At 41.5% G+C, this 23,524-nt stretch overlaps 1 protein-coding gene across 2 annotated transcripts in view; it reads left to right on the forward strand.

Annotated features, from left to right (window-relative positions):
• Nucleotides 1–23,524, forward strand: part of LOC139478880 (E3 ubiquitin-protein ligase MIB1-like) — a 107,474-nt gene that overhangs the window by 9,120 nt on the left and 74,830 nt on the right. The window contains exons 5-13 of one of the 2 annotated variants that reach the window (XM_071261552.1): nt 329–395; nt 993–1,126; nt 3,533–3,609; nt 4,894–5,077; nt 6,464–6,617; nt 7,505–7,659; nt 9,155–9,262; nt 9,546–9,743; nt 10,245–10,396. In XM_071261552.1, the coding sequence (XP_071117653.1) occupies nt 329–395; nt 993–1,126; nt 3,533–3,609; nt 4,894–5,077; nt 6,464–6,617; nt 7,505–7,659; nt 9,155–9,262; nt 9,546–9,743; nt 10,245–10,396 (1,229 nt within the window). The remainder of the gene's footprint in view (nt 1–328; nt 396–992; nt 1,127–3,532; nt 3,610–4,893; nt 5,078–6,463; nt 6,618–7,504; nt 7,660–9,154; nt 9,263–9,545; nt 9,744–10,244; nt 10,397–23,524) is intronic. The other variant, XM_071261553.1, reaches the window with a different exon arrangement.

The raw sequence follows: 23,524 nt of genomic DNA on the forward strand, positions 1-23,524 counted from the left end.
TTGCATTTGCTGGTATTGAAAGAGGTAGTGCTTTCAGATTTCATTTTATTCCATGTTTCATTTTGTTTTAAACTTGTCAGAATCTGTAAACCAATTAAAAATAGGTCTTGCCTCAATTGATCTGCTGCCATGGTCTAGTGGTAGAGTATGCCCAGAGTGAGGAAGGGCGGGAGAGTACTTGTTACCCTGCCAGGCACTCTGCATTAAGGGGCTAAAACGTGGCCTAATCGGCTTGGTCAGTATACTGTGTCAGAGTGCAATAATCCTGACTGCGATGGTAAACCCCATTTCACCTGACCATGCTTCAGTTATCTCCCTTGTGTTGTAGGCGGACCTGAAGGTGATGAATGATGCGAAGGGAGGGTCCTTCTACCGGGACCACTTGCCTCTGCTGGGTAAGTCAGTTTGTGTAGTGGGACCAGGCCTCGAAACTGCAGCCACCTCCACTAGCTTAATACAGTGATGGAAACTAACAGTTTTAGTCCACTTGTCCCTTTAATTCTAACATTTTGCAAAACCCTTTAAAATTGCAAATTTCTACATATCTTTATGATACGTTAAATATCGGGCAACCTGGCAAGGACTATAGGACTAGTGCTGATTTCTATCGCTGCTATGCCTTTTTGTTAACTCTTTACTGTGATAGAGATGGCATGCAAAGGAGTGGTCATGTGCAAATGTTAAAATTGAACCCCTGATCACAGAATCCTGGCAAGCACAAGGGATGCAACTCTTTGCAGCGATTGCGGTACCCATGATTACTGGGTCCTTCATACACCCAGAACTTTATCAAGCTGTTTCAAATCATGTGTACAAAGTAATGTCCTTATCATGATAGACCTTTCCAACAGTTAACCCAGGAAGGCAGAGTTTCAGGATTAACAGGTTCGTTTTTAGGTGAATGCAAAGATTCGGGAACACGAGAGGTATTTTTCACCGTTTTGAAAAGTGATTACGGAAGTAGTTGATGGTTTTTCCTCCATATTTTGCAGGTGAGCAAGGTCCAGGGTCAAGGTCAGGTCCTTGTGGTCTTGCCATTGGTGACCAGGTCAACGTTGACCTTGACCTGGAGATTGTGCAGTCGTTACAACATGGCCATGGAGGCTGGACAGACGGCATGTTCGAGGTATGTTCAGTGCCAGCATCGCTTGGGCCTTCAACCTCTGTTCAGCAACCATGTCATGATTTAAAGAGGAGGTATCGATCAGTTTGAGTATTCAGAAATAATTTTTTTCAAAGTCTTGTTGGATTTGCCATGCTTATGGGAGTGCTATATGATCCTACTTTGTATAAGATCAAGGGAAACACTGCCTTAGGACATCAGCCATAGCTCCATATTGCGAGCAGGTTTTAGTTATGGTGATTCAAATGATGAAACAATTAGAATGCCTCACACAACCCTTCTTAGACGTAAGTAAAAAGAGTAGTCCTAACTCTCAGGAACTGCCGGCATCATCATAAAGTCTCCCCCACGTTTCGTTTATATTTCCATTTTCAAACAAATACTTAAAAACAATGCAATCCAATATTGCATGCAGTTACCTCCCTTTATATGCACACTGCTTTATTGCGCATCTTGTGTTATGGTCATGGCGGCAATAGGAGTTATATACTTGTTTACGTGGGGAGGCCCTTTCCCAGGTTGATGGTACACAACTGTTTATTTGGTTACATACTACTTTGAACAAGTAACAGCCCCCCCACTACCTGTCCGCACTATATTTTGAAAGTCATTGTCTGAGAACCAATTCTTTTATTTTTTAAGTCCTTAGTGTATCAGCTTGGTTTTTCATCTCCATGCGTGGCTTTAAAGAGAATCAATGGGCGGAATAACGAATACGAAATGACCTTCAAGACAACACATAAGTCTGTTCCATTATAGTTAGTGACATCTGGTTATATATTTGGCGGAATGTCACATTATAAACTATCTCCTGATACAATACACATCACGATACTTTATTCACAATATGATACGTATTGCGGTACTTAATTTGCTGCGATTTTGTGTGAATTTTTATGTTTTGTAGTCTTCTCCTGACAGACTTTTCTAATTTCCCTTTCCTCATTGTGTACGGGAAAACAAAACTGATGGTTGACAGTTGATTGGATGGCATAAGAATTATCAGCCAATAAAATTTGGATGTAACAAGTGTGTCGTGAATTCACTTTACAAGACCAGTGCTTATTAAATGTGCCTGGATACTGAAGTTATAAAACACATTCCCAATGATTGCCGATTTGTAAAACTTAAAGTAGCAGAAGTTGCCCAAACAGAAAGGGCTTCAATACTCATGTTTGTTATTGTATTAAATGTTCCTTGTGTGAAACGGTACATGATTAAAATATGCATAGATTCAGGATTAAAATTGATACAGGTAAGTGTGTATCATGTATCGTATCATCTCTATGCACCGATGTATTGATGTATCATGACATGTGGACATTTTCCATCCATGTATGTGCTCCTAAACTCCAAGCATCTTCAATGTGCAACTGTTGCTCTAGCTGTGTGGAGAGTTTCAGCGACGGAAACGCAGAGACTTAAAAAATGTAAAAATTTAGCAAGAGTCTGAGTTACATTTCTTCTTTACATATCTTTTCAAAAATATACAGAATATATTTTTGTTATGAAATGGGAAATTTGATGATTATTTTACAGGCGGGATTATATATTTTGAAGTGGCCCAATTGGTGGGTTTACAATATTCAAAACAATCAGTTTTTGGAAATAAAGTAATGATAATTTAGCATTGTTTAAGACCATGGGCAGATGAGACACACAGAGTAATACTGAGAGCCTAAGTTAGCACCGTAATACAGACCCACAGTATATCTGGACTGTTCCCGACAGCGTTGGCAACAACACCTGAGTTGTAAGCAGTGGTCGTGTCTGTCACCCTATGTCAGTGTAGCACTCATGGTAAGCATGCAGCAGTAGAGTCTACATTCCGTCTGGTTGTAGACCGCCTCCCTGGTCTAATGGTAGAGCGTCCGCCTGGAGAGCGGAAGGTCCGGGGTTCGATCCCCAGCCGCGTCATACCAAAAGACGTTAAAAGATGGTACTTGTTACCCTTCTGGCGCTCGGCATTAAGGGGCTAAAACAAGGACTGGTCGGCTCGGAGTCAGTATACTGTGTCTGAGTGGGGTATTCATGTTAAAACTGCAGCATGGTATCTCAGTGGGCTAGCACTATAAATTGTCATCAGTCCGGACTAGTTCAAGCAGCCACATACATACACGTGCATGCACGTCGCTATATAAGTGCAATAATCTTGGACGCGACGTTAAACCCCATTTCACCTCACCTCTCTTGTTGTAGACAGTTTACATTCTGAAAATTACACATTCAGTCTGCAACGTTCGACACTGGCCCCAAAGCTGGAGTCGGGTAAAATTCTCTGAGGCTGGAAAACTAAGCTAATGATACTCTACATATAACACTAAAGTCTACTGGAATGATGCTGAGAGCCAGGTTCGGGAAAGTCACAGACTGGTGACACAAGTAAAATACACTGTCCCCTGTTTTCAGTGCTTGGGTACGACCGGGACGGTGGTTGGCATTGATGAGGATCACGACATTGTTGTGTCCTACCCCAGCGGCAACAGGTAAGTCTGACTGTGCCCCTCACTGTCCGTGATGCTCAATGTTACACAGCTACCTGCTCAGTTTGAACTTTGTAACTCTTAACATTGAAAATCTTGCAGTTGATGTACATGTTTATAATCCATAAGCTGCAAGATGCTCAAATTAATAAAATCCATAAGAATCATATTGTAATGATGTAGCACTCTACAGCATTGATGTTATATAAATGCCTTTGATGATGTAATATAGACAGTATTGTTGACATGTTAAATGACTTTAAGGGGGATATCGGTGGCCCTGTTGTCTTAAGTGTCACAATTCATTGTGCAGAGTTGCTTCCCTTGGGAGCACCTGAAACCTATGATTGTGTTAAAACTAACTTGCTCACTTAATGAGACTGCCTCCATTGTCAAGTTGTGTTAATGTTGTCGCGACCCTGTTAGCTTCACGACTCAGTTTCCAATATTGACTCGTGTTCTTTAATACGGCTTGGTGTTCCAAATTTAGCATGAAAGTCAAGGGACCTTGTCATTTCCCTTGGCTGAATGTTTATGATTCTGAGTTGGTCAAGGTTCAAATACTTTAGGAACAAACTTTTAGGACCTCAGGACCCCCTTCATTTCAAACACTGCAATGGATGACATAGCAATTAGACTTATGTCTGAATTCATACATAAAGAAATATTTCCTAAATCGGTACAATACTGAAGATGTCAGCAGTTACGATTTTAGCGTAAAAGTTATGATTTTGTGTCTAAAATTACACTTCTCCACCCAAAATTAAAACTTTTGTAATTTTTTCATGAATTATGTACATCGATAATATATATTCTTAACATGCTTAATGCACCTGTGACATTTTGCATTCCACAGTGAGTCTGTACTAACCAATGAAAGCCATACTTTCAATTCACATAAAAATATCCATTACTCAGTGATACAAGGTCTCTGATTGGTTGCCCTCTTAAAACACACTTCAGTCATTTTATTGATCAAGTTCTGTGGTCGCAGACAGGAACTACTTGCATGTACACTGATATTTATTCAGAAGTTGAACCTGGTAATGTAACATTACTCTTCAGGAAATTACTTTTGTTCACCCAACTGATTCCTCCAAAGCTTCAGTTAAGGTTGGCATCTCTGCAATAATCTAAATTTATAGACTGGAAATCATTTCTTAAATCATTACAGTAAACAAACATGATAAAAAATAAATTTGTTCCCATATTTACAAAAAGTGTCTAAACTAGGTTCTGGTGATAGATTCTATGCCTGACATAAGTGAGTTTTCTCGCTGTGTGCAGATGGACGTTCAACCCGGCGGTGCTGACGAAGGTGAACACAGCGAGCAGCTCCGCCTCCCTCGCCAGCGACACCAGCACCGCCACGCAGTTCGCTGTGGGCGACCTGGTGCAGATCTGTAATGACGTCGAGAGAATCAAGGTGCTCCAGCGAGGCCATGGAGAGTGGGCGGAGGCCATGCTGCCGGTAACTACCTTCTCGTCTTCAGGACCCCCATTTGATATTCGGAGGCCGAGGATTAATTAAACCTCCAAATTAAGAGGGTGGGAGTATATAGTTTACCAAGGAATTCCGTCTGTCCTTCCAAGGACATTTTGTTGTGAGACCTATAACTTGAGAACTAGAACATAGATTCTTTTCAAACTTGGTGGACACTTTATATCTATAGGAGAGGTGCAGTGCGAATTTTGATTTCAATATTTGGATTTTCTGAAAAAATACACTCTTTTCATATTTGTTCTTAGAATTTGTTTACTCAAACATCTGTGTGACCTGTAAATTGAAAACTACTGCCTGGATTCTGTAAAAATTTAGGGAACAGTTCCCATACTAATAGAAGAGGTGCAGTGCAAAGTGTCAAATTTAATGTTGATATGTGAATTTTCTAAAAAAATATGTTTTTCATGTTGGGAACTTTATTTTTTTCTTCAACATTTGTACGATTAATGACTTAAAAAAATACTTTATGGTTTCTTTTACAATTGGGGGTACAGTTCCTATACCAGAAAGGTGCAGCGTAAAGTCGTTTTCAATATTTGGATTTTCTGAAAAAATAGATATATTTTTCATGCTTTTTACTTTATTTTCCTTACTGAAACAATTATGTGACCTACAACTAGAATACTACTTCATGGATTCTTTCCAAATTTTGGGAACAGTTTCCATCCTCATGGAAGAGATGCAGTGCAAAGTTTACTTTTGATGTGCGTCCTTCATGGACACAGGGGGTAGGTCAGGTAGCCTAATTTGAATCGGGTGGTCAGGCTTGTTGACTTTGCGTGTGACGTTGCTCGTAATGTCGACCCCTGGTTGTTTGGCCCAGACTTTGGCCTGCTGGATGTCTGTGGTGTAAATCAACAACTCACAACATTGTGACAATACCAAGTCTAAATAAAGTCAGATTATAGTTCTTGCTACTGCTAAACAAAGATCTGAGGACATCCCATTACAGGTCAGACCAACCTTTTGCGAATTTTGACCAACCAGTGGAATGACTGACAAGTCGACATTAGCCAATCAGAAGGCAGCTTGCTCGTGCTATGCTTTGGAACATATTATTAAAATGTTTGATTGGCTCCTTGAAATGGCTAATAGATGGCCTAGATTGTATGGATTCAGTCATAAAGCCTGTAACTGTCGTTCGGAATACCACATGTTAATTTTTTTAGATTGCATGATTAAAAATCCCATTCCGACTGTCATTTCAGGAACTGGTAAGCGACACTCTGATTGGTTGGATAAAAGGTCGTTTTGACGTGACCCGTAATTGGGTGTCTTCAGATCTATGTTAAGCGGCAGCGAGAAATAAGATCTGATTTTAATGAGATTGGACATTACCATGTATTATTTCAGACACTTGGGAAGATCGGGCGTGTCCAGCAGATCTACCATGACAATGATCTGAAGGTGGAGGTGTGTGGGACGTCATGGACGTACAACCCCTCGGCCGTCACTAAGGTGGCCTCTGCTGATGGGGCCGCAATCGGCTGCTCGTCTGGAGGTAACGGTGTGCACATTCACATATTGAAGGAACATATGCTAAGTGCAGGGCCCGACTTTAACAAAGGATCACAGGGCAATTGCCTTGGGCCAGGAAACATGTATTACCATTAGCAATTTAGATTAAGTAGTGCTCGAGTATGTTGGTGGCAATGTCTGGATGCTGGTTCTGTCTGGCAATTTGTTTCGGGTGGAAAAGTTCAGACCTTTGAAACATCTTCATGAATGGGTGTTCATGTTTGTGCCAGGTGCTGAAGTACTGCTGAAGTAGCGCTGAAGTACTGCTGAAGTACTGCTGAAGTAGCGCTGAAGTACTGCTGAAGTACTGCTGAAGTGCTACTGATGGATGTTGACTATTTTCCAATCCATGCTACTGATATTTCTTGTATGACTCTGAAGTATTCCAAAGTATTCTAACGGTTGTTATGAAATTTCTATGGAGACAAAAAGAAGTTCAAATTTCTAATGCATATGGTTGAAGAGAATATTTCCTGTTTAATGTTTTGTGCACATAATTGTGACAAAATGGACAGGAGATGAGCAAAGGAATCAATAATGACTAGAGGTTGTTTACTCTTTAAAATATTATGAAATATTAATATGAAATAGTAAATACACCCACCATTTCAACCTGTTGAATTCTGATCGTTTTGTTCATATAATCCTCGCACAGCGATTTCTCAACCCTTTTGATTTGAAGATATTTATACTTTTGGGGATCTGTCCTGAGGAATCTATATTTGACCAATAACCTTGTTGGGAATACCCTTTTCAAGAATGGGCTCTATCATCAATAAAAGTATTGCATGTCATTTTGATTTTCCTTATATCAAATAGGATTCTGATTATTCAGTTGAAGCTGGCAAATTTATCACCATCCATGTATGTTTGTAGAGCGTCTGAGTGCCCTGCTGAAGAAGTTGTTTGAGACACATGTTTCCGGGGACGTCAACGAGGAGTTGGTGAAGGCTGCTGCCAATGGTGATGGGTCCAAGGTGGATGAGATATTACAACGACCTGATGGGGAGGTCAGCCTGAACGGTCAGAAGGTCAGTCACTGTACTGGACTCAAGTCACTCAACTTTCACTCTTTATACTCTCCAAAAAATGACATTTAGGATCAAAAGTTAGTAAAACACAACAATTAATTGCCAGTGTTTAGACATAAAGTTGTCAGAGTATGTTATTAAGTTCTCAAATTCAGAGGTATTTTAACATGAAAGTTTTTTCCTCTTCATTGGTCCTGTTATCAATGAAACACAAATCCACTTCACAAAGCCATATTTTTGTTGTGACTGTATTAACATGAACTGGGGGAATACTTAATTCCAATTTGGGAACCTTTACATGGGTTTGAATATCGGCCTCTGAGCAGGTCCAGATAAATCTTGCATTGACATCAGAGCAGCAGTTATGTGATATTTTCGACTGTAGATATCAGTCTTCAACCAAAACCACTGTGTGTAGATACGGGGGCACGGGTGGTCCAGTCGTCTAAGGTGCCGCGATTTGCTGTGCAGAGTGGCGTCCCTTTGGCCTGCCAGAAACCTATGATTGTGGGTTCGAATCCCGGTTCCCCCCGATTGTGTTACTAGGTTTGTCAGCGCCATACCTGTGCTCGTGGGTTTCACCGAAGTGGTAAGCGTCTGAGACCTCCATCACTACGGGCTTTCCGCCCACATTAAGCTGACACCCCGCAATATAACTGGAATACTGTTAAAAGCAGCGTTAAACCCAACTCACTCACTCACTCTCTCAGAGTAGATACAGTCACAGAAGGTTTATACAATTGAATTGAGCATCACTTGAGTAGCTATATCTTAAAGACTTCATAAATTGCCTTGTGTATCGAACTTACATCAGTCTGCAGAGTTGTGTCCCTTACCTGCTGGCTTTTCGTGTGTCTTCTGTAGTAGACCGCCTATGTGGTCTAGTGGTAGAGCGTCCGCCCGGAGAGTGGAAGGTTGGGTGTTCGATCCCCAGCTGCATCATACCAAAAGACGTTAAAAAATGGTACTTGTTATTACCCTGCCTGACGCTCAGCATTATGGGGCTAAAACAAGGACTGGTTGGCTCGGAGTCTGTATACTGTGTCTTGTGGGGTATTCATGTTAAACTGTGGCATGGTATCTCAATGGGCTAGCACTATAAAATTGGCATTAGACCAGACTAGCACAAGTAGCCACACATACGTGCATGCACGTCGATATATGTGCAATAATCTTGAACATGACGTTAAACCCCATTAAGACGGAGAGAGGGTCTTCTGCAGTAGCTCACCTGGTATACGATTCCTTTGCCAGGTTCAGCGATGGCGTACGCTAGTGGTCTAAGCATTGGCTTGTTATGGAGATGTTTTATTCAAATCTTGGTGTCCCTGCTGAAAAATGTGGTATAATGCTTAAAGCCACAGACAACCCTACTCACATTCTGGCTAAGGCAGCCCTATAAGTCTGTGCTATTCTGAATGTGTACCTCCAGTCCTGTTCTTGTTCTGATGTTCTTGTGTCTGATATTAGCATGATAAATGTTTTTGCGTTCCAGGTAAACGGCGTGTTTGCAGGACACACTGCACTGCAGGCAGCGTCACAGAACGGCCACATCGAGGTCATCAAAGTGCTCATCAAACATGCTGTTGATATGGAAGTCGAGGTCAGTCTGCATACATTTATCGCATTTATATTACCTCTGCAAAAATCTCAAATCATACTGGACTTTTACAGACAGTTAACTCCCTTGCCCCAAGAAGATGGTAAATACCGGGTCCTCTGGAAGCCGAGAAGTTGTCTCCCTCTTTTTATGTATCCAACTTTCTTTACGGTTTGGAAGAAAGCTATTAGTTCTTACAATTTTTAGTTTTCTGAGATATGTCACTTGTGTCTGTTTTGATCACTGGTTGATATATCTGAGCAACTCTCTGCTCCCATGGTTACAGGACAAAGATGGTGATCGAGCTGTTCATCACGCTGCCTTCGGTGATGAGCCAGCTGTGATAGAAATGCTGCACAGGGGAGGGGCAGATCTTAATGCGAGAAACAAGCGGCGGCAAACACCACTGCACATCGGGGTCAACAAGGGTCACATCGGGGTGGTGCGGGCACTACTCGACCTTGGATGCCACCCGAGTCTGCAGGTGATTATCTCCCCTTGACCTAGGGATGTCAGCTCAGTTTTTACCATCAAAAAGACTTGATTATTTATTTATTTAATTCTTGCTCTGATACAGATTCAGCTGCATGTCTGTATTTTGTTTCTACTTTGAGATGAACAGTTGAGTTCATCTATGTTTATTGGAAGTAATAAGAAACAGAAGGGAAAGCGTCCTATTTCTGATTTTTTACATATGGACATATTCAGTCACATAATTAATTAATTCACATCGTTGTGGGGAACTTTATGACACAAGATTACCATATAATTGTATTATTTGCATAATAATTCTGAAATTTCAAAATGTTTTTTATTGTTTACAAGTTAATGCTGTTTACAAGCAGTTGCATTTTGGCGACTGGGTATAGTGAAGGCCCGGGTTCATTTCCACAGTAAATTGAGTGAAGCTGTTTCTGGTGTCCCTTGAATATTGCTGGAATATTGCTAGACCTGACTCACTCACCCACTCACTGTTCTGTGTTAGGATTCGGAAGGTGACACTGCACTGCATGATGCCATCAGCAAGAAGAGAGACGATATGATCTCCTTGTTGCTGGAGCATGCGGCAGACATCACCATCGCCAACAACAACGGCTTCAACGCTCTACATCATGCTGCCCTTCGAGGGAACCCCAGGTACGTCACACTTTTTCTTGTTACAGCTCCCTTGTTTGGGATTATGACACAACATCTCACATGGGCCATGCCGTCTGCTGTTTTCGTTCATTTCCATTTGGGTTATATCCTGAATACAAGTTTTCTCAAGAGGGACAACCAAATCATTTCTAATGTAATGACATTTTGTTTTCAAAACGCATGTTTTTTGGAGAGAGCAACCAATCCAGGATTAGACGTAACCAATTTTCACACTGGTTCGTATTTGTTATAGTGATGTCCCTTTTATGCCAACACACTGGTTAATAGTTTATACGGCTTTCCCTGCTCTAACGACAAAGTTATGCTTCATTTACAAATAGAGCTTTTGTAGATATTAATTAATAAACATGACTAAATGTTCATAAATGTCTGACGCCCGAGGAGAGAAAGTGTCTAGCATTTCAAGAGTTAATGTTTTATTATGTTTAATCCCAGATTGCCTGTTTTCCCAAAATATGTACTTGCGTTTTGAAACCCAAAACATTAGGTTTCAATACGTTTTAGCCATGGAAAAGGATATTCGAATTTCATTAGTAGCATGTTGGTAACTGTTTTCTGCTTACAAAGTCGGAAGAAATGGCACCTGAGTGTAACATGTTCCTTGTACGCTATGATGGTGCCACCCCTCTCTAGGTACCCGGCATACCACCTAATTACATTGGCATACCACCCAATGTAAGAACTCTTCAAGTCTGTACACAGCTGGTTCATGTGTACTAGACATGGGTGTTTACATGGATGGATGACCAGGTGTGCTCTAGCTTTGGGCTAAATATTTTATTGGTTTGTCATTCTTTACAAGAAAAGAAAAAAGGATTTGAGCATTTAGATATTGGCATCCACGTACCAGCTAAACATCTCAGAGTACTGCACTGCGGCATCCAGAGTACTGCTTAACAAGGCTCGGCATTTGGCGTCGCTGAAGGAGTTGGCACCTTCACCTATCACACAACATAACAGATACCCTTCAGTGATCATGAGGACATATTCACAGTGATGTGTATGAATTGCAGTGTCCATGAAGCTTATGAGTTATCCAGTGGGGTCGGGTAGCCTAGTGGTTAAAGCGTTTGCTCGTCACACTGAAGACCCGGGTGCGATTCCTGACATGGGTACAATGTGTGAAGCCCATTTCTGGTGTTCCCCGCTGTGATATTGCTGGAATATTGCTAAAAGCTGCGTAAAACCATACTCACTATGAGTTATCCAAACTTGAAATTGTCAATTGAAATGCAAAATTACTTGCAACCCAAATAAAAGTTTTGAGTGTTTAATAGGTTTGGGATCACTACTTTTACAGCAGCTCTCATTTGATTTTGAAAATACTTTATTGTAAAAATAGAGTTTGGAAGTTTCATCTTGCGTATCAGTATACCTTTACTGTTTCTGTATTGCCTAATTGCATGTACATGAACCCTACTGCAGTAAATAATGCCCAAATCTCTAGCTTGTAACTTGATATACGTATGGCTGTTGTGATGTTGAAGTGCCTGTCACATGACTTCCTGTTTCAGTGAAGCCCATTCACAAGAACCACCAAAAATTAAAAATCTTTGCCACAAGCAGCACATTAAACCACAATATTTGCAAAAAAGGATGATAGCAGCTTAATCCCCTGAAATAATTGCCATAAAAGTGTCCAACTCATTAGCTTCAAATATCCGATATTCTGGACCCAAGGTACTACAAGTGTATTGAATACCCAAAAAAATACTGAAATCCTCAATGAGGATGATTACGTGTGAGTAAATTCTGAATTGACTGTGGTAATCTGGAGCAGTGCCTCCTGCACAGTACCATGTTTTCTTGACTATAGTGCGCACCTCACCTTTTAGCGCATGTCAATTAGGGGATGCGGTATTTTAGAGAAAATTTCTTTTTTTGAGTGTAAAGTGCAGTAAAAAAGCTTCCGCGTATCCCTTCAGGTGTACGAATAGGTAAAACTGTAACATCTTTGCTTTGGGGAAAAAACACCAAAAGTCGTTGTAGCCATGTGGTAGGCGCACACACTCTACACAGCTGGGTTTTTTTTAAAAAGTGAACACTACACTCAAATATGGTAACACCTGGCTACTCCTCCCAAAAGTTGAGAAACTATATTTTAAGCAATATGATTTTCTGGTTGTCATGGTCTTGTGGTACTGGTTACCGGGCAGTTTTATCTCAGGCGGTATACTTTGTGTTTGTTTATGGATTTTTGTGTGGTCAGTTGAGTAGGGAGAGGATTTATTTTATGTTATTTAAAATGTTGTCTGAATCTGTTGCCATGTGAACCATGTTTGTCCACCAGCTTCATCAATCGTGCAGTTTAACTTTTTTGTACACAATATTTTGGGCGATCACGTGAGAATGGTAAGTTTGCATTTGATGAAATGTAATTTTTTTCCTCACTTTCTATGATTTTAAGGTTGGCAGATTCAGTGAACTGATTTTAAAAAATCACATAGTTGATGTGTCTGTTGTGTAAACCAGAAAATAACTGAATAGCCTTAAACTTACTTTTGAAGATATACAGTGTTACCATGGTTACATATAAATATCATAGAGAACCTTCACTATACTGAAAGAGATGCTACACATTATCAGATGATTAATCTAACAGCTGTATCATTCTACATTAAATGCTGTTTCAGGTGACTTCTAATTAATATCTGCCCCAAGTATGTAACAGTACGCATAAACTCACAACAGCCATTAGACTCATCTAGTCTCTAAAATGAGCATATAACAAGAACAGATAAAAACAATTGTTAAATATAGTTATGAATTATAATATAATGGAGCCTAGAGACTCTCTTCATTTTCAGATACTGCAGCAATATAGACTTGCTAAATACTATAGACTTGCATGGTCTGTATTGAATATAGTTGTTTCAGGGTCTGTATGACAGACTAAACAGCGATAAACATGTCTAATTAACAATTAGTGAGATTTAGCAAGATTTTAATGCATCATGCACTGCGGTAGAGTTCATGTGTGTGTGATACCTGCACTCGATCAGTATAAAGATCTGTTTATTAATATAGGTACGCAAGTTGTGAAAAGGATACATTGGGTATATATCCAGTGTTGTTTCACAATTTGGTTTTTGAAATGTTTCATCCATTTTAATGACTCAAAATTCAGTGGGTAATGGTGATTTTATTTCGCGTATTTTATGCAGATATGCAGCTTATTCACATGTGCTGAATGTTAATATAAATATCTGGCCTCCTAACACACATATTACTCAGACAGGGTTGTATGACCTGAATAATTGTATCAGGCTTTGAGACGTGTTTACCCTGACCTGTCTTATCCTGTTGATCCCAGTTCTAGGATCTTATTATTTCCATACACTGGAGTTCTTCATGGCAATTATAATACAGAATGCTGTCCTTCAATCCATTATGTTAATCAGAAACAGAGGCCTAGTATGGTGAGATGCACAGGCTTATAAGTGTGACGTCCCTCGTCATTAGAAGGATCTGTGATTAGAAACATGTCAGCGCTGTAAATGTGCATTCCAGGAGATGTTTGCATGGTCCTGGTTGTCAGGTATGAAAGTGATTGCGCCAGCACATGTTGAGGATGCATCATCCGCGTTACTATGGGATGTCAATGGCCTCATCTTCCGATGATCACGCAGCTGATGCATCTACACTCACGCACATGTGCACACATGCACGCGCTGAACATCGTCCTGTTGTAAGAAACAGGGAGCTCATCTGTTTTGTTTTATATTTACTTTTGCTGCACTGATGTGTCATGTCTCCAGTTACAAGTTTATTTTTCAGGTGTACTTGTCTTCCATATTGGATGATTTTTTTTTCTTCAGATGATCTTTTAAAGAAATATCTTGTCATTATTTAAATATTTAAAACAATGATGTGACTTAGTCATTACTAAAATTAAGTAAGATGTGAAGATTTTCAGCTATGACTGTTTGTTGCACAGGGGGTGTAATGGTATTGTCTTCTAGTTTCTGTGTAGTGTGTATCTTCAAGAATATGATCACGTCTTTGAAAGGCGGTTAAAAGTTCATAAAAACACAATACATGACATTTCAGATTCTGTATTAGACAGAGAGATGGACAGATAAATACACATATAGATATTCAGGCAAACAAACGGATAGATAGAAAAGAGAAACCATTACAGTATACTTAGTAGTGATTTAGATTTAACTTAACAGTCAAGGGGTTCTTGTCGAAGTCCTAATGTTTAGACATACATATGAAGCGGTCCCTAGGTTCACACTCGACAGGACCCTGAGGCCCCATTATTATCAATCACTGCTATTATCTACAATCATATGTACATGATAACAGCACAATATGTCATTACAGTATAGGTCAAAAGGTAGGTACACTTTGCTCATAATTATAAACAGGGTATCTGATAAATGGTATGTAAATAGGCTCATTTGAAAATATAGTTTTTTGTGTGGTTCATATTTTCAAAAATAATTTTATTAGGGAGAAGGTAATTCAGTGAGCATCTCCCTTTTAGTTTACTGATTTGCATTAAATAGTGTTCCTCAGTGTTAAGGACTTGGCATGCTGACAATCTTTTTATGTAAAGGTGTTTGAGGTTTTCTTGGTTTCCCAAGTTCAATGTTTGGCCTATGGTCTATGTTTCAGGGCTAATTCCTGCCCATTTATCAGGTGAAATCATTGCGACTGTACAAGGATACTATGTAATGGTGTAGATTCCTGACAAAACAGACTGTGTCCTATTACAAGCTTTTCCCTGTATGTGGTCAGTTGTTGTATTTTGAAACAAGCAGGAAGAGTGTGTTTTGTTACAAGATCCTAAGTTAACTTTTGAAGTCAAGTCTTGTGTTACCAGTCCCGAATGGACCATCTGTGCTGGGTGAGATCTGTACCTGATGCATGCCTGGTGCTGCCAGGCTTGGTGCCATGTGTTCTCTGTTGCTGTGATCAGCCATGCACGATGCTGGAATGTACCCTCTGCCATTATCTCCACACACCCAACACAAAATATGGTTTCCATGGCGATGGGAATATCCATTTCTCACCGATAACCCAATGCGATGTGATACACGATTTTAGTAGATTGCCCTATGATGTGATCGAGAAAAGAAAATGTTGTGTATTGGTTAACGCCTTCATTTCAAGGATTTTGTCTCCCTCTTTTTTCAAGGTTTTACCGTTTCCATAGAGTACAGGTTTAGAAGAAACAGAAGTATGATCATTAGTAGTGAGGCATCTATCTTGAAAAGCCATTTCCTTGTAGTTTTTGTCTGTAGTGATGGGACTGGTACCTTCTCAAGTAACCTGACCTCTCTATCTCTCACAGGCAGGTATGTGAAGCACTCAGGGAGGGGGGGGGAGGGGGGGACCTACATGCTGGGATGCCAGGGGGGGGCCGTGGAGGGGGTTGTACTCCAAGCTGAAGGAACAGGAATGGTCTTGAGAGTTGATATTTACTGATAATGGAAAGGGACTTCTGGTTGGTGCCAAGCTCGGTGCATGGGGGGAATAGGTCAGTGGGGATGGAAGTGTAGAGTTGACATACTACAGGGTAGTTTTATTCTTGTTTCAACCTTTACCGTCATTGTGATGTGCATCTCCAGGATGTCTCTTGCTACAAGGATGTATTCACACACCAACACACCCTCACCCTCACAAACACACTCATACACTCACCAACACACTCATGCACCCACCAATACACTCAGACACTCACCAACACACTCATACACTCACCCACCCACTCATACACTCACCAACACACTCAGACACTCACCCACCCACTCATACACTCACCAACACACTCATGCACCCACCAACACACTCAGACACTCACCCACCCACTCATACACTCACCCACCCACTCATACACTCACCAACACACTCATACACTCACCCACCCACTCATACACTCACCAACACACTCATACACTCACCCACCCACTCATACACTCACCAACACACTCAGACACCCACCAACACACTCATACAATCACCAACACACCCATACACTCACCAACACACTCATACACTCACCAACACACTCATGCACCCACTAACACACTCAGACACCCACCAACACACTCATACACTCACCCACCCACTCATGCACCCACCAACACACTCATGCACCCACCAACACACTCATACACCCACCAACACACTCATACACTCACCAACACACTCATGCACCCACCAACACACTCAGACACCCACCCACCCACTCAGATACTCACCCACCCACTCAGACACTCACCAACACACTCATGCACCCACCAACACACCCATACACTCACCCACCCACCAACACACTCATACACTCACCAACACATTCATACACCCACTAACACACCCATACACTCATCAACACACTCATACTCACCAACACACTTATAGAACCTCCCCTTTGTCAGGATGCCCCACCCCTACAACCTCCCCTGTATCAGGTTGCCCACCCCTAAAACCTCCCCAGTGTCAGGATGCCCCATCCCTACAACCTCCCCAGTGTTAGGGTGCCCCACCCCTAGAACCTCCCCAGTGTTAGGGTGCCCCACCCCTACAACCTCCCCAGTGTTAGGGTGCCCCACCCCTACAACCTCCCCAGTGTTATGGTGCCCCACCCCTACAACCTCCCCAGTGTTAGGGTGCCCCACCCCTAGAACCTCCCCAGTGTTAGGGTGCCCCACCCCTACAACCTCCCCAGTGGTAGGGTGCCCCACCCCTACAACCTCCCCAGTGTTAGGGTTCCCCACCCCTACAACCTCCCCAGTGTTAGGGTGCCCCACCCCTACAACCTCCCCAGTGGTAGGGTGCCCCACCCCTACAACCTCCCCAGTGTTAGGGTGCCCCACCCCTACAACCTCCCCAGTGTTAGGGTGCTCCACCCCTAGAGCCTCCCCAGTGTTAGGGTGCTCCCCCCCTAGAGCCTCCCCAGTGTTAAGGTGCCCCACCCCTACAACCTCCCCAGTGGTAGGGTGCCCCACCCCTACAACCTCCCCAGTGTTTGGGTGCCCCACCCCTACAACCTCCCCAGTGGTAGGGTGCCCCACCCCTACAACCTCCCCAGTTTTAGGGTGCCCCACCCCTACAACCTCCCCAGTGTTTGGGTGCCCCACCCCTACAACCTCCCCAGTGTTAGGGTGCCCAAGTCACACACCCTTCTATGCTGGTGCCTCGACTACCTCAACCTCCCTTGCTTGAAGATGCAGATGCTGCTGCTGCTGCTGCTGCTGCTGCTGCTGCCAATAAGCCCTGTAACCTTGCCACCACAAAGGCTAGCATGTTAATCAATTGTGTCATGGTTGGCTTATCTTCAGTCTCATCTGGGCATCTGCTTCTGTGACCTGGGGTCATATTTCAGTCCTCATCTCTCCCAGGCAGCCTGACAGTTCCAGTAGCTCCTGTAGCCAGTGCTCCCCCATACATCACCCTCCCACAGAGGGCTGTGTAGCCTGTACCAAGTCGTGCTCAAGGTTGTAATGTAATCAGATTGATTCAACTTTTGGAAGAAATTATTATGGCAAAATGCCATGTCAATTAAGACAACTTACATGAAAATTAAATTATTTACTGCAAGCATCTGTGAGTAAAGAGTAGAGGCTTTGTTTCTTGTCCGCCCATATCCTGGGTGCCGTTGTACAAAACAACCTTAGCGCTAAGATATTTGTAAGTCTGTGTTAGAGTATGGGAGTTACTATCACCTAAGCGCTAAGATCATATTTGTAAGCCTATGTTAGAGTATGGGAGTTACTATCACTTAAGCGCTAAGATATTTGTAAGCCTATGTTAGAGTATGGGATTTATGATCACCTTAGCGCTAAGATATTTGTAAGCCTATGTTAGAGTATGGGAGTTACGATCATCTTAACGCTAAGATATTTGTAAGCCTATGTTAGAGTATGGGAGTTACTATCACCTAAGCGCTAAGATATTTGTAAGCCTATGTTAGAGTATGGGATTTATGATCACCTAAGCGCTAAGATCATATTTGTAAGCCTATGTTAGAGTATGGGATTTATTATCACCTTAGCGCTAAGATATTTATAAGCCCATGTTAGAGTATTGGAGTTACGATCACCTAAGGGCTAAGATCTCTTTGTACAACAGCACCCTGATGTACAGTCACTCGGGGTAGTTTCTATTCCATTTCCATCCACCCAGTTCCAAAACCCATTGTGGGTTCAAATCCCGGTTCGCCCCAGTTATGTTTCTAGGTTTGTCAGCACCATACCCGTGCGTGCTCGTGGGTTTCACTGAAGTGGTAAACGTCTTAGACCTGCATCATTTCCGTCTCTCCTCCGACATTAAGCTGACACGCCGTGATATAACTTGAATACTGTTAAAAGCTGCGTTAAACCCAACTGACTCACCAAACCCCATTTCACCCCACCTCTGATACTCCATTATATGCCTAAAGTGGTGGTTAACCCTACTCACTCACTCCAGTTGTATTGCTATTATGTTTGGAATTATCACACACTGCCCAATTTACCTGTGCTGCCTGTAAATGATAAATTCTGGATCACACAAACCAGTGATTGATATTACGAGCAACGATCCACTCCATTAGAGTACAGTGACACACTATGAAGAAAGTCGCTGATACTGACCGCCCTGTCCATCAAGTGCTCCTGGGGACCAACTCTGACCCAGACACCACACAGGAGTTGTTAGTGTGTTCCCATCTCGCCCTGTGTCTCTACCAGCGTCTAATGGTGCACACACTTGGCTGTAGTTCAGCATTGATCTACTACTTGCCAAGAAGCTGTCAGAGCTGTCACCTGCTGTGGGAGGCAGGTTACAGCAGGTGCTGCCGTAGCCAGGACACGTCCTCGTCAGAATTCCGTCCCTTGAGTGTGTCAGGATCCTATGATAAAGGGCTGAAATCCTAGATTCAACTGCATTAGTGAGACTTGGTACCCCAACATATAATAGATGCTGGTTCTAGACTAGGACACATGACCATCGACTCTGAATCTCTTAGTCCTGGCCTGGCTGTATTAGTGTGACTTCGTACCCCAACATATAATAGATGCTGGTTCTAGACTATGTCACGTCACATGACCTCCTACTGAGGATCTCTCAGTCGTGGCCTGGCTGTATTAGTGTGACACTACACCAGGTAGTGTTCTATTAGTGTGACACTACACCAGGTAGTGTTCTATTAGTGTTACACTACACCAGGTAGTCTTCTATTAGTGTGACACTACACCAGGTAGTCTTCTATTAGTGTGACACTACACCAGGTAGTCTTCTATTAGTGTGACACTACACCAGGTAGTCTTCTATTAGTGTGACACTACACCTGGTAGTGTTCTACTAGTGTGACACTACACCAGGTAGTCTTCTACTAGTGTGACACTACACCAGGTAGTCTTCTATTAGTGTGACACTACACCAGGTAGTCTTCTATAAGTGTGACACTACACCAGGTAGTCTTCTATTAGTGTGACACTACACCAGGTAGTCTTCTATTAGTGTGACACTACACCAGGTAGTCTTCTATTAGTGTGACACTACACCAGGTAGTCTTCTATTAGTGTGACACTACACCAGGTAGTCTTCTATTAGTGTGACACTACACCAGGTAGTCTTCTATTAGTGTGACACTACACCAGGTAGTCTTCTATTAGTGTGACACTACACCAGGTAGTCTTCTATTTGTGTGACACTATATGAGGTAGGCAGTAAGATTCTGGAACTGTAGGCAGTAATATTAGGAACTTCAGTCAGTAGGTGGAAATACGTTTACTCAGTAAAATCAACTTGAATTGGTTTTGACATCATGAATGGTTGAACTCCGCCACGGTCTTCTTTATTCTGCTTTTTGTATTTTTTTACAGAATTAATGTTTTAACAGCCCCTGTCTCCTAGCAATGCTGTGTAAACCCCTGGTGGGGCTAAGAACAACCAGTTGAGAGTTGAAGCTCAGACCACCACCATGCAATTGTGTTTCTTCGTTCCTCAGGTGTATTGGATGTTTGAACTCTGTCTAGTTATAAGGTTAATAAGTAATCTTTCTAGGTTAGCTCATTATGTAGTTTGACAGCTTGAAACCGCTCTAGATCCTGATATTTTAGACAAAATTAGTAAGTTTGACAATGTCAGTATTTGCTTGATAGTTTGTTTGTTTGTTTGTCTGATCGTGGGTTTGAATCCGGGTTCGCCCCAATTATGTTTCTAAGTTTGTCAGGACTAGACCCTGCTCATGAGTTTCCCCAAAGTGGTCAACATCTAAGACCTGCATCACTTCAGGCTTTCCTCCCACATTAAGCTGACACGCCGTGATATAACTGGAATACTGTTGAAAGTGGCGTTAAACCCAACTCACTCACTTATTCTTTGTTTCAAGCAGAGCATTAAGGGTAATCATGTCAGTATAGTCTCGGTTTGCTACAACTGAGAGGGGCGGTCAGGTAGCCTAGTGGTGTAAGCGTTCGCCCGTCACGCCAAAGACCCGGGTTCGATTCCCAACATGGGTGTGAAGCCCATTTCTGGTGTCCCCTGCTGTGATATGGCTGGAATATTGCTAAAAGCGGCGTAAAACCATACTCACTCACTCACTCTAATAATGATAGTCTAAAGATGATAATTTTGTTTTGTGGCCTCTATTTTGGGGGTTAACTTGATGAAGTAGAAGTTATCACTCTGTTTTTAGTCGGAGTATGCTTAATTTTTGTTGACTTTTGAAATACAGTAAACTACAGTTATATCGAACTAAAATGAACCACTGAGTTTAGTTCATTACAACCGTAGTTTGTTATTAGCATGTATACAGCCTATACACTGTACAGGACCAGAAAACAGTTATGTCCATCATTTTGTTATAAGGGTGTTCGTTATTAATGTAGTTTACAGGAAAATGAAAGGATCAATCATTCTTAACATAGCCACCTTGTGAAGATCCGGGTTAGAATTGGTCTGCAGCAGCCCATGCTTCATGTGAGGGGGATGGGGTGGTCAGAATCGATGACTTGGTTGATGCATGTCATCGTATCCCATTTGCATAGATCGATGCTCATGATGTCAATCACTAGAGTGCCTGGTCAAGAGTTGATTATTTATAGACTGCCTTCATATAGGTGGAATATTTGTAATTGTGGCATTAAACAATTAATATTAACTTAACCTGACTTGACATACATGCACACATTAATTAAACGGTCAAATTGTTGACAAAAGTTTCGCAAGTGTCTTGAACCCCTGTTCTGATGATGCAAAATCTGTTGCAAAATTTATCTCTGATATGTTTATGAAAAGAACCCATCTTGTAGACAATGCCAGGACATAATGTTAATCTTTAATACAACTTTTGTGACTTATCAATACTGTATTTACACTAAGTATATGCTATCAGTCTCCTAAGATATATAATATACCTTTATGTATCGTGAATAATAATAATAATAATCATAATGTAATATTTAAGTGTACATTATATGTATATTTACCTTTCATGTCTATAATTACTCTAAAATGGAGCTAGTTTGTTCCCTACCCCATGAGTTGTTCTGTACAATAAAAATTCTTGATTCTTGCACACATTCCGGACTGTTCAACTATTAGGGCTTAAACAGGCATAATAATGCACAGCATTATATCAGGGCTGTAATTCTTAGATATTGGTATGTCTTGATGCAGATATTAGGGGTGTAATTTCCCACCATCAGTAGTTGCCATCCCACCCACCTATACCATTATTGATGTATCGATAGATAAGACAATGACGTATCCATTTAACTTCTTCCAATCGTTGTATCCAAGATGCACCTTGTTTCAACAGACATGTGAGTATCTGTTTGGAATATGTTCGTAAAATTATTATCAGAAAGCATTCAGATGTCTCCCTTAATTCCCAAACAGCCACTCAAATACGTAACACTCAATGAAAATGTTTGGTAGGGTTAGAATAGGTCTTCAGCAACCCATGCTTGTTGTAAGAAGTAACTATGGTTGTCATTAATAGGCGACTAACGAAATCGGGTGGTCAAGGTCGCTGACTTATTTGATACATATCATCATATCCCAATTGCGTGGATCGATGCTCATGATATCGATCACTGGATTGTCTGATTCAGACTCGATTATTTACAGACCGGCGTCATACAGCTGGAATATTGCTGAGTGCTGCGTTAAACACCAAAGAAAGAAAGAAAGAAAATGTATTGTAAGAAAATGCTTGATCTCATTAGATGCTGATTTTGTGGCTGAGGTGTTTAGTAGTTTCAGCCTCGAGTAGTGCTGGCAGTGAACTATAATGGACAACTAGTGATAAGGATATTCTCAGTGTCCAGATCAGGGTTTGAACTGAACAGACCGCTTGTAGATATTGACTTGCAATAAGTATGAATATAGCCTTGGGACTGGCAAACTTCAATAATAATAATAATAATAATAATGTGCATATATATCATGTGCCAAATTCACACTGTAAAGCATGATGAAAGTGCTACTTTATTACCCATTATTATTTTCATTATCAGCTCCCTGGGGAGTATACAACTTTCAGCTTCATTTGAAGTTAGCATAAACTTACAGTAAGTCCACATCCGAAGAAATTGTTTGTGAGTTTTGTAGCAGAATGAAATGTTTGGTATCCCTATTTTAAGATGAGTCGTCAAAGCCCAACAAGCCCATGTGCAGAGAGATAGGGGAGCAGCCATGTTGGCTGGTCTGTTAACCCTCCTGTCTGCCGGTTGATAATGGTTTGGACAGTGACAAGGGAGGTTACTGACTACTAAGTGGCGCTGTGTCAGTGATGACAGTGGGAGAGATAACGAGGATGAGGATGATACGGAGGAGGAGATAATTGTGTGCAGGAGATAGCTTCTGTTGATCAATGCTCCAGTAGATTACAGCTGTTAGGGAAATATTTCAACAATTGTCACAGATATATGGACTGTTGATTAATTACAGGTGTGATAAGCTGCATGGACTTCTGCGATCATGTTGCAGTTGATGTGTTATCGCTATCTTAGTTGTATTTTACCACAACCATGAAGGGGGGACCTGTCTTGAAGGGACACGTAGTTCAGGGGTTGGAGGTATTTAGGGTTGTAGTCTGAGGTGTAGAACACGTCTATGAAAAACGTTCTTTAAAATAATTGTTATGTATATTTTCAATAGAATCTT

Source organism: Haliotis cracherodii, unplaced genomic scaffold (assembly GCF_022045235.1).
Source record: "Haliotis cracherodii isolate W230 unplaced genomic scaffold, xgHalCrac1.p SCAF_4, whole genome shotgun sequence".
Lineage (NCBI taxonomy): Eukaryota > Metazoa > Mollusca > Gastropoda > Lepetellida > Haliotidae > Haliotis > Haliotis cracherodii.